We start from the raw sequence: 11,724 nt of genomic DNA on the forward strand, positions 1-11,724 counted from the left end.
GGAAACCTGTCTCCCGGAGGCCGCACACTTACTGTCTGTGGGGTCCTTCGGACGGCGGCCGCTGGACGACTTCCTCAGCAGGCTTCGTCCAGAGCTAAAGAGGCTGGTCAGTTCCTCCAAGGGACTCGTGGGCGTCCTGGACCGGGAGGCCCCCGGCGCCGCGCCGTGGGCGTTCACCGAGGCGCTGGCCAGCTTGGCCGCGTCCTGCGACACCGGCCTGCCGGGCGCAGGAGGCGGCACCGAGGCAGAGCCCCTGGCGAGGCTGCCCGGATGCACGGCGTCGTAGGGCGGGGGCCGCTTGAGGCTGAGCGCGGTCGGGGGCCTCCCCCCGCCGGCCGGCGACGGCGCGGCCGGGGGGCCCTTGGCGTAGCCGCGGGGGGACGGCGCGCGGTGCCGGGCGGACGGCGGGGGCGGCGGCGAGGGCAGCGCGGGGGCGGCGGCGGCAGGGCTGGGGCCCGGGGCGGCGGCCTGCTCCTTGTCGGGCTTGGGGCGGCCGGAGGCGTGCGAGGGCAGTGAGGACGGAGACGCGCCGGCCTGCTGCGTCACGTAAGACACGTTTTCCAGCACGGGCAGCTTGGTGACCTCCAGCGGGGTGAGCGGAGACTCGTCGGAATTGGGGGAGCACTGCACTGGCGCGGGGGGGAACACCAGCAGCGGGGGCCGGTGAGAAAGCAGGTTGGGGAAGGGCGGGGGGATGTCACAAAGCAAACCCTTCGGAGTACATGGCGCTGAGGACCTGGCGAAGTCCGATTCAGGCCCCGTGGGGGTGGCACACTGCGAGGAGCAGCCGGGACGGTCAAGGTCGCATTTCGCATCCTGGCCCAAGTCCCCGTCAAAGACGGGGTACTTCATCTCCTCATAGACGGCCTCGCTCTGGTCGTCCTCCTCCTTCCTGAGGTCTCTGAGAATGTTGCCCACCATCTCGATGTACACGGGCTCCTCCTCCTCGGGGCCCCCCGCCGGGCTGCTCACCAGGGACAGAGAGGGGTCCCGCGGGAGCGACGTCCTCCGCGGCCCGCGCTTCCTGGTGTACGTTTCATCGAAAGATGTGCTCAGCTGAGTGTTGGGGTTCCGTTTGGGCTTGGGAGGAGGGATCTTCTTTGAATATTCATCACTGTGGGGTCTGGGTTTGGCTGACGCTACAAAAGAGAAAAGAGACGAACAGGAAAGTAAAATGGGTGAGGACGATGGGAAAGCCTTCAAGCAGAGCTTGCAGCACTTGGGTTTAGTGCTCTGAACTTTTGATGGGGGCAGGGCGGGGGTGGCAATTGGCTTCTCTCCTAGTTTGAGGCTTAGACGAAAAATCAAACAAAAGTCAAACTCTTTGCATATGTAGGAAAACCTGATGACAGAACAACAGTAATATTTTTCTGCAAGCTAATATGAATAATCCGACACTGATAAATGCATTAACCAGGACGACGCGTCCCTCTGCCTTAGAATTTCCAAATAGAAGCCTTCAGATGCAACATGTTCTGTAAAAACAATCATATGTTTATGAAGATTAACCTCCAAGAATTAAGTGAGAAACTCAGGGGGGAAAAGGCAAGTTTCTTTTAGCACAAATGGTCACAAAAATACCATGGGATTTGAACCCTTTTAATGATGTGGCTATTGCACATGATCATATCTTGCTTTCATTTAGGATAAAAACGTCCCAGCCTGCTAGACTTAATCTCTGCCTTGGTTCAGATAAATAACTTCTATACAGATGGGTCTGATACTTCAGGGGAAATTGATGTGAAAATCTTATGAGGCTAGACAAGTTAATCTCTAAATCTCCAGGTACTGTTGATTATGGTGTATTTGTCTGGTTTTGTTCATGAGATCTCTTATGATATCCCAGATGCTATCTTGGAATGAATTTATTAGGTATGTTGCACTGACACACCAGAACCCCCTCAAGCATCTTATACAAGAAAATAATCCAGAGAATGTTGTATAAGCTTCAAGAATAACTTTTGGAAACTCACAACAGATGTATGTACTAGTGCGTTCAACAGCCTGCTGGAAGGAAGCACCCCTAGTAATGAAACATAAACTCTGACACCATACAGTAGGGTGGAACAGGCTGGAAACATGTCTGTGACTGAAGTCAATTGTTTAGCATGCAGGGAAGGTACTGTTATCTTGTTATTATCTCCTTATCTCCTTGTGTTGATATATGATTAGAATGATTATCATTATTATGCAGTGCGGCAGAGCGCAGTTACTTGTGGTAAATGGTAGCATATAATGTAAGGTGACAGTATATCTTATTGGTGTAAAACTATTGAGAAAATAACAGGCTTCTCTATAATTTGCAGCCTTAAGGGAGGCAGGATCTCAAGGCACAAATCAGGAAACACCTGAAGTCATCTTTGTTTTTTTCAATTAGCATTCTATGACATGGGAGCTTTTCTAAAACTTACTAAAGGAGAAGCAATTGCTTAAAGATTAGTTAGTCTGCTGCTCTACACATCAGTCATGACTTCAGAGAAAGGAAACCCATCAAATATTCTAGAGAACTGGCTATGTCACTCACTTTTCTAGGTCATTCCTGCTTCCAACTATTCTGTCCTATTGTGCCCATAATGATGTTTTTACTCACTACAATCAAATACCTTTTTGAAGGGAAGTTTCTTAATGTACCTAGACTGTTCCTTTAACTTGTATCAGGAAAAACTAGATGTTGCTTTCCAGGGGGTTATGGCAGTGGAGTCTTTTAGTGCCAAAAGTGAAAAGCCTAGAGACAGAATGGGGCAAAAAATACTCAGACAATTCTTTAGGAGGAACCCAAAGTGACCAATAGCTCCTCTCTGTATCTCACACTGGTCTTAAATTTTGCTGGTTTTAAAATTTACTGTGTATATTAATTTTCATGAATTACATAACTCATCAGATTTTATACAAAAAATCTGAGCCTGATGTATAAAGTAAAATTATACATCACTGAATAAAGTTGACTTAGTACTGGGGGGACACTGAGTCAGGACCTAGAAGAACAAAAGCCTATCCAGACTATTTTTCTAAAGCTTGTGTCCTGCCATCTTCCACCTTAGGGTCTCATTCTAGGCTAAGTAACACACACACTGGGAAAATATTTGCCACTGATTATTGGGTTCTAGAGATTGAATGGTGTGCAGTTAGGGGAATCCTTAAAAGAGAGAAGTTTGAATAGTGAGGTGCTTTGTGAATAGAGGGTTAACCTAAAGCTAGGAATTAGTGTGTCCATAAGATGATAACTTCATTTTATGGGAGTGGTCATACTTAGAATAGTATTACCATTTTTATCCTTTCTAAATTATAATGCAGTTTTGTTTTCTTTGACCCTTCACTAAAGTCTGATGCCCCCACCTAGACTTGGGTAGTTGTATGGAGAGAAATAACAGGACAGGCAGAATTCAAGCATCTGAGTCCAAGCCTAGGTAGGGGGACTGCACTGAAGGAAGACCATAACCCAGGATTCCCAGGCAGTGAGGGGTCAGTGGTAGAGCTGGTTGTGATACTCATCGAAGCAGTAGCTTCGTGAACAACTTTGGAACCCAATGGGTTCCCTCTTCCCACGTAGATTAGAAGGTGGCCTTTGGAATGGGCAAGACCAATGCTTGGGTTGCACTCAAAATGTGAGCAAACGGCACTCATTCTGTTTGCCAAAAGGAACTGAAAAAAAATAAAAATACTTCATATCTATGAAATGATTGAAGAAAGAAAGGGTTCTATTCTAGAACACAACACAGAATTAAGTAGAGCAACTATTCATAAGGAAGGAATACAGACATTCCATTTGTATTGTGAGGACAACTTCAATGCCAAACCAAGCACAGATACTGTCTGACAAGGGGAAGAAAACATAATCTGTGACTCTTATGGTGGCCCTTAATCAATAAAAATTCACCATTGCTATGGACTAAACGGCATTCCTCCCACACTGATATGTTGAAACACTAACCAACAATGTGATGATATTTGGAGATGGTGCCTTTGGGAGATAATTAGGTTCGGATGAGGTCATGAGGGTTGGGTCCTCATAGTGGGTGGGATCAGGACCATCATGTGAGGATACAGTGAGCAGGCAGATGTCTACAAGCCAGAAAGAGAGTTCTCACCAGAAACCAACTATGCAGAAACCAACTATGCTAGCACCTTGATCTTGGACTTCTGGCCTCAAGAACTGAGAGGAAATAAATGTCTGTTGTTTAAGCCACCCGGTCTATTTTGTTATGAAAGCCTAAACTGACTTAGATAACAGTGTATTTATTGAGCCCTCCATAAAGATGTCATACAGCTGAATGATAAGCACCCACTTTAATTCCATCCTCTGGCATTCAAATACTTGAAATAGCTTTGTTATTTTAAAAATTAATACAGCTCTTTCCCAGTCTTTTCAATTTAAGTTTCACCTGCCCCTGCCCTATATCTCCTTATCCCCTGGAACGATGTCACAAAGAGCAATTACACCTAAATATAGAAATGCTCCTCCCAGGTACCAATCCAGGGACACCCTTCCACCCAACAGCCTGTAATTCTGGTTATTCTCGGTCTGACTGTCTAATCTCTGATTTGTGCTTTTGATTCCAACCCATTTTCTGGATGCTTTTTGTTGGTTGTTGTTCCCTGTTCCACTTTGTTTGGCTTCCCACCAGCTAAAACAGCTCTCCAGCCAGCCTTGCCCAAGGAATACTTCATCATCTGGGCAAGCTTATCCCCTCTCCCTTTCCCTGGGTGATGAAAAGAGCCCAATGCAGGCAGATTCATATAATACAAACACATTTTTTTTCCTGGTCCTCTTTCTTTGTATTGATCCAAATTTGAAATGAGAGCATTGAAGATTATTTAGATAGTAAAGAGTTAAGTAAACTACAGATGATTGGGATGAATAAATAGATTCATTCCTTCAATATCGGGAGACTTTTTTTCCAGACAAAGCTGCTTCCCATTCCATATCCCCCTTGCAATTGAGTAACTAATTCATGGAGCAATAAAAATTTGTTTCAACTCTCATGTATTTTTTTTTAAGTTTACCCATATAAGGCAGAGCCTGAAATTTTAAACAACATTGTCACGTAATTTATTCTACTTTAACCTCACTCTAGGGAATTAAAAATTAAAGAAAAAAATCCTGTTTAATCAGTCATTTCTTTAGAGAATTCTTAAAAACAGTCTTGATCTATATACACAGACGCTGAAATACTGCTAATAAAAGACAATGAAAATTGCTTGCAATTTTCAACATTAAACCAAATTCAACCATCATAAAAAGTGATTTTTATTGCTCTTGAATGAATTTTAAGTTATTTCTAATAAGCCCAAAGATAGAGGCAATAATTCCTGTTCAGCTCCAGAACACAAATTTTAATGCTTAAAATAGTATAATGACAGTAGCATTGAATAAGCAGAAAGTGACATTTTTGAAATGAAATATCTGAGCACAAAGGTTATGCATGGCTTTCAGTCATGCCCAGATGATCTGTCTTTCACAGTTAATTTTGGAAATTCACCATGTCCTTTTTCAACCTATCTTTCTGAAATAATTGTTTCCTTATTAAAAAAAAGTATAATGTAAAACCATCCTGTAGTATCTGTGGATGTTCTTGACCCAAGAAATGGAAAGATATGACACAGCACAGGTCACTATTTCCCTGGGTCTCTGGCCACAGAATGAATTTGAAGGGCTCTTAGAAATTATCCAGCCCAGGGGCACCTAGATGGCTCAGTCGGTTAAGCATCCAACTCTTGATTTTGGCTCAGGTTTTGATCTCAGGGTCGTGAGATCGAGCCCCATGTGGGGCCCCAAGCTGAGTGTGGAGCCTGCTTAAGATTCTTAAGATTCTTCTCTCTCTCCCTCTCCCCCTGCCCTCCCCTACAGCATGCTCTCTCTCTCTCTCTCTCTCTCTCTCTCTCTCTCTCTCTCAAATTTTTTTTAAAAAAGGAAAGAAATTATCCAGCCCAAACACTGTACTTAACTGATGAAGAAACATAAATTCCTCATCAACTACTTAAAAAAATGAAATCTTATCATTTCAATTCAATCTTTTATACCTTTTAAGACAAAGGAAAACAAGAGAGGGGAAAGTTCTGCAATTTATTATTTTGTATATGGCATAGAGTACCATTTTAAAAGGTCTCCTCAGAAATAAAACAATAAAAAATAAAATGTCTTCTCAGTCCATGCTACAATGTTGGCACCATAATTCTATAGCTCTGTAGTTATAGAGATATATTAAACAGGTCATTCAACTGGGAAACAAGAATCCAGTGAAGAGAAGTAGTGTCCACACTGTGTGATCCTAAAACTGGCTGATTCTGGAAGGTGAGAGACACATTTCCCACTTTCAGCAGAACTGGGCTCACAATAACTCTCTTTCACAACTCACAATTCCAAGGGTTTGAGGGATATTTTTATTTTCACAGTCACAAGCTTTGCAATTCCATCCACAAAATTGTTTCTTGTTGATTTTATTTATTTTTTAATTAGGTGTTTGTAAAGGGATAAGGTCGCCAATGCCCTTGGTCTAGTTACAGTAGGACCAAGAAAGCATGATTGTGTGCAAAAAGGATCGGATTCGGAGTTGTCAAACCTGTTATTGTTCTGGAAAACAGACAACTCAGATCAAAGTGTGGATGGAAACAAAGGATATAAGACATGGAACTAGCTCAACAGCATGTTTTTAAAGTTGAATAGGACTTGGCTTAAGCTAAAAGTGTCTTGGCTTAAGCTAGAAGACATGATTCTAATCACTTCTTTGCTTCAGTTGCGCTGCATAACTCTGGGCAAATTACTTTGAAGTACATTATTGTTTATACTCACTTTCGTCATAGATAAAAAGAGACTTTAATCAGAACCATTATTTTTTTAATTACTCATCTCAACCATTAATTATAAAATAAAATGGGAATTTGTAACCAATATCTTGAAAGAAATGAATTAAAACATGAAATATGAGTACATTTCATATGATAAGAGATTGTTTTCTGAAGCAATATTTACTTATAAGTATATAGATATTTCCTAAGGCTTGTATATCTCTTATAGGTTATGATGAGAGATGTCTGAACAATCTTAAAGCAGATAATGTCTAGTTGATAGTCTTCAGGAAGGGCTCCATCAATTCTTTCCCTTCCAGTATGTGCAGACTTTTCTGACCCTCAAAAGGTAGAGGATTTCTTCTCTCCTCGAATATGACAGCTTTCACCTTCTCCCAAAGGAAGTCGGGCACCATGAAAGAAGTCTAACTACTCCAAGATGACCATACAGTGAGGAAGCCCAAGCCAGCCAAGGGGAAAAGAACCAAGAAAATCAATCAGTAATGAAAATGAAACCTTGGCTATACGACTCCAGTCAAGCTGTTCCAGTGACCCTTTTAGTTATCTGAACCATCTTGGGTAGGACAACAGACACTTTGGATCAGTGACAAGTTATCCCCACTGTACCCTACTGAATTCCTGAGCAAATATGACTTGGGGATAGTTTGCTGTGCTTGTGTACATACCTGAGACTAGTACCAGAAGTATGGTGCTGCCTTAACAAAAAATCTAAAGCTTGTGCATCGGCCGTGGGGTGGTGGCAGAGGCCTGAAAGACAGTGAGGAGACCATGGGGAGCCTGCAAAGTCAGTGAGCAGATTGCTATTGGAGGCCATAAAAAAGGAGAGCTGTGCTATGGATTGGTGGAAAGTTGGCAAGACCGTTACCTGTGGTAATGTAGACAATATAAAATGTACCTAAGGAATTTGAGGACCTGACTAAGCAGAGTTCTGGAAGGATGTGGAAGTGTCAGCTGGCTTGTTTAGCCTTGTACAGTAGAGGGCTGCGTGAGAAAGAGAGACACTAAGGAAGGAAGTGTTCTCTTTTCAAGCAAAAGTGAAAGAAAATCGTTCCACACAGGACCTGCCGGGAAGCCTTCTCAGATCAGCAAAGATTTTCAGGGTAAAAAATTGCCCTGAAGGCAAAGGTCAATCCAGAGTTCTGCCAGTAGATGGTGGCTGGTCAGGTTTTGTAGCACAGATAAATTGCACTTTTAGCTTGAAGACCTTTGCATATAAGGAAATGCACTCAAAGAACCTCATGGCACATGGGCATGATTTAAATGATGAAATCTGAGATTTCAAGCTGATGTTGAAATGCAAGAAAACATTTGAGGAAGAGAGTGAGAGTATTTTGCCTACTGGGAATATTGTAGCTGAAAAGCAAATTGTGGTAGACAGTCTTCAAAGATAGCTGTCTTCAATCCCTTTCCACCTTATGTGCTTTCTACCTATCAATAGTTAGATTCTCTCTACCTCTCTTCAAATCAGGGCTGGCCTTGTGACTTATCTTGACCAAAACACCTTGGCAGAAGTGAATCTGAATCTTGGACTTGAGAGAACTGACAGCTTTCATTTCCTCTATCTTAAAAGCCAACTGCCATATAAGAACTCTTAGACCAACATGCTATGAAGAAATTCAACCTAGTGATGTGAAGGAGGCCACGTGGAGGAGAAGTTAGCCCAGACATGTGAGTGAAACCTTCATGGACCCTCCAACCCATCCCAGCTGCCAGCTGAATGCAGCCCAATGAGAGGCCCCAACCAATGTCATACAGGGTAGAAGAATCACTCATACAAGCCAAGTCAACTCACAGAATAAAAAGAAGTAATAAATTGTTGCTGTTTTAAGCCATAGCATTCTGGGTTGGTTTATTGCACAGCAATAGATAACTGAAAGAAATACCAAAATTAATTTCCTGTTTGTGAAGATATCTCATAGAAAATGCTATTGTTATTTTCATAGAACTAGGGTGCAGTGTGCACCCTGAGGAAACAGAAAGCATCTTACCAGAATAGAAAAATTAAGGAAGTAAGATTGCATTCTGAGTATTATAAAATCACCACAGGATGATTCAAAGAAGTGATATAAAAAAAGATTGCACACTTTCTGGCAAAAAAGACTGGATTGAAGTTAGAGTGAAGGCATTAATACATCAAAGGAAGAACAACCAGAGGGGATCTTGCCAGCCACAGGGAATATCAAGCCAGGAGACTCATAGAGCAAAACACGGTGGCACCCCACATATCCGGTCCTCATTAAATCTCTGTTGTGGGTACGGACCCAGCATGCTCGTAGAGCCTGAAGCCCCTATATATGATTCTTTTCCTAACTTCAGATTCATCAAGAAACTTCTTAATAATTTTCTGTTCCAAAATATTATGCATATGTTTCTCATTAAAAACAAGCAAAATGGACTTCTGGTTTCATATACTGCTATGGGGTGAACATTTGCATCCCCCCCACCTCCTCCAAATTCGAGTGTTGGAATCTTAATACCCAGTGTTATAGAGTTGGAAGGTGGGGTTTTGGGAGGTGATCAGTTCATGAGTGTGGAGCCCTTGTGAATGGGATTAATTTTCTTATGAAAGAGATCCCACAGAACTCCCTAGCCCCTTCCACCCTGTGAAGACCTGGAACCCAACTAGAACATGACTATGCTGGTCCCCTATCTTGGACTTCCAGCCTCTAAACCTGTGAAAAATACATTTCTGTTGCTTATAAGCTACTCAGTCTGTGATATTTTCTATAGCAGCTCAAACAGACGAGACACATACCCATCTCCTTTGAACTTGGTTACTATGACATCCTGGTTATTCTAGACATCTGATGATGGAGTTTCCGAGCTTATAGATTGAAGGCCAATACTGCAGGAGGGCAAATTCTCTACAGCAACACCATTTCATGGGAATCTGTCCAGGCAAGCAGCCAGCATTTCCAAGGAGCCACAACTCTGTTCACAATGTTCATCCCAACTGCCTAGTTTGATATTTCCACCCCCGCGGCAGTATCTTTTTTTCTCAATCACTGTTCTCCGGCCTCAGGCATGGGAGGCCCTTTAGGCACAGCCCACTTGTAAAGAACAGAAATGGTGCAGGGCTGTAAGCACTTGCTTGGCAGCACTACCTCAGCCTCTAAGATTCCACCTGACATTCTGTACTGTACACAAATCGAGACAAAATAAAGAAGAGAATTGGAGGCAGTGTATGCATCAGGGAGAGGGACTATTCTGCAAGGATGATCCCAGTTGGACAACATGCTTAATGACTAGGTTTCATAACTGACAAAAATTCTGCACATGACCAAATAGCAGTCACGCTCCTGAACCTTTCTCTAGGCCTATCTGTGCACTTCCTTGTAAAATCCAATTTTACATAACCCTGCTAAAGTCGGTTTAATTCTAACCCCCACCCTCAAGATCTGATCAGGCTCTTCATGCTCCTCCATTCCTCAGGTGATGTTTTATCACCCAGCCTGTCTTCAGCCAGAAACCCCTGATGTCTCCTCTTGTGATTTTCCACCCAGCAACCCCCACCCTGTTCTTTGGCTATAAACTCCATGCTGTGTTTGGATGGAAGTGAACCTCTAGACTGAGGTCTCTTTTCTTTTACTGTAATAGTCCTAAATAAAGTTTGTTTTTGCCACTTTAACTAGGGTTCAGCTCTGGTCTTTGTTGGACACCCATGAACTACACATGTCTGCCTTCCTCCTGGCATTCAGATCTCAGCATAAAGTCCCTTCTTCAGAGAAGTCTTCCATGACCACTTAATCAGCACGCATCACACTGGATATTTCTCTTGTTTATTTCTCAACTGGCTTTCATGTAAGCTTCTAAGTGATTGTGTATATATTTTCCTCTTTCCCACTTGAGTATAATCTCCATGAGAACAGTGGTTCCCCATCTGTCTTGATCTTTGCTAAACTGTCTGCATAAAGTGAGTAGAACATCAGAAGTTCTTGGTAAATATCTCTTCACTGTTCAGTGAACAATAGACCTTTTCTGACATTCTTAGAGTCAGCAACCAGAATTTTGGGTATTCTCCAGTGGCTCTCTAGAGCCACGAACAACCCTAGGATTTGCCATTTCCTTAGGCATTATTTGAATTAAGAGGAAGGAAGAGGATGAGGCATGTGAAGAATAGTTAACAGTGGCAAAAGACATGAAAATTTAGAGGAGAGAAGGATCAAAGGAGGAATATTCATTCATTACCCATGTACAGAAATTGAGACGGGTTAAATATTTCACCTGCCCAAAAGGAAGAACATAAAAACTGGCTGAGGGATGAAAATGGTCCTTTTTCAGTTGCCTTATACTAAGGAAAGGTCAGAGGGGTATGTATAAGAACACAAGGCAGACAGAATTCACAAGTTAGATCTTGCAATGTAAAAACATGTAAGGTGGGGCTCCTGGGTGGCTCATTTGGTTAAGTGTCTGACTCTTGATTTTGGTTCAGGTCATGATCTCAGCTGTCTTGAGATTGAACCCTGCGTTGGGCCCTGTGCTCACCGTGAAGTCTGCTTAAGATTCTCTGTCCCTACCCCCACCCCACCCCCACTGTTCATGCACTCATGTGCTCTCTCTCTCCCTCCCTTTCTCAAATAGATAAATAAGATCTTAAAAAAAAATAAAATAAACACTAAAGGTCTAATGACTTTGTAAGCACTATCCTAGACCATGAATTTTGGTTGGGGTTATAACAATCATTTCCTGAAAAAAAGAACTTTTCTTTGCTGATACAAAATTTAATATAGTGATGTCATTCAAAACAATGTCACAAATGTGGGAAATAGGAAACAAAAGTACCCTGAAACTCCTTTAGAAGTCACCCTCTTGCACATAGTAGGATCTCTCTGTGGTAATAAAGAGCTACTCCCACTAAGACCACAACTATGGTTTCCCTAAAATAACAGCATGCCAGACCTCTCATAAGAACCAAAC

At 42.7% G+C, this 11,724-nt stretch overlaps 1 protein-coding gene and 2 long non-coding RNA genes across 3 annotated transcripts in view; 2 read left to right on the top strand and 1 right to left on the bottom strand.

The window, feature by feature from the left end:
- Positions 1 to 11,724, bottom strand: part of NYAP2 (neuronal tyrosine-phosphorylated phosphoinositide-3-kinase adaptor 2) — a 168,963-nt gene that overhangs the window by 102,918 nt on the left and 54,321 nt on the right. The window contains exon 3 of the mRNA XM_035006993.1: positions 33 to 1,139. Coding sequence (XP_034862884.1) covers positions 33 to 1,139 — 1,107 coding nt within the window. The remainder of the gene's footprint in view (positions 1 to 32; positions 1,140 to 11,724) is intronic.
- Positions 514 to 11,724, top strand: part of LOC118011988 — a 21,644-nt gene continuing 10,433 nt past the window's right edge. The window contains exon 1 of the long non-coding RNA XR_004679585.1: positions 514 to 592. This is a non-coding gene — a long non-coding RNA (uncharacterized LOC118011988). The remainder of the gene's footprint in view (positions 593 to 11,724) is intronic.
- LOC118011989 lies at positions 6,047 to 7,498 on the top strand. Its single transcript, XR_004679586.1, has 2 exons — positions 6,047 to 6,292; positions 7,188 to 7,498. It is a non-coding gene; the product is annotated as an uncharacterized LOC118011989 (long non-coding RNA).

This window comes from Mirounga leonina, unplaced genomic scaffold (genome assembly GCF_011800145.1).
Source record: "Mirounga leonina isolate KUSES-001 unplaced genomic scaffold, KU_Mleo_1.0 Mir_151, whole genome shotgun sequence".
NCBI lineage: Eukaryota > Metazoa > Chordata > Mammalia > Carnivora > Phocidae > Mirounga > Mirounga leonina.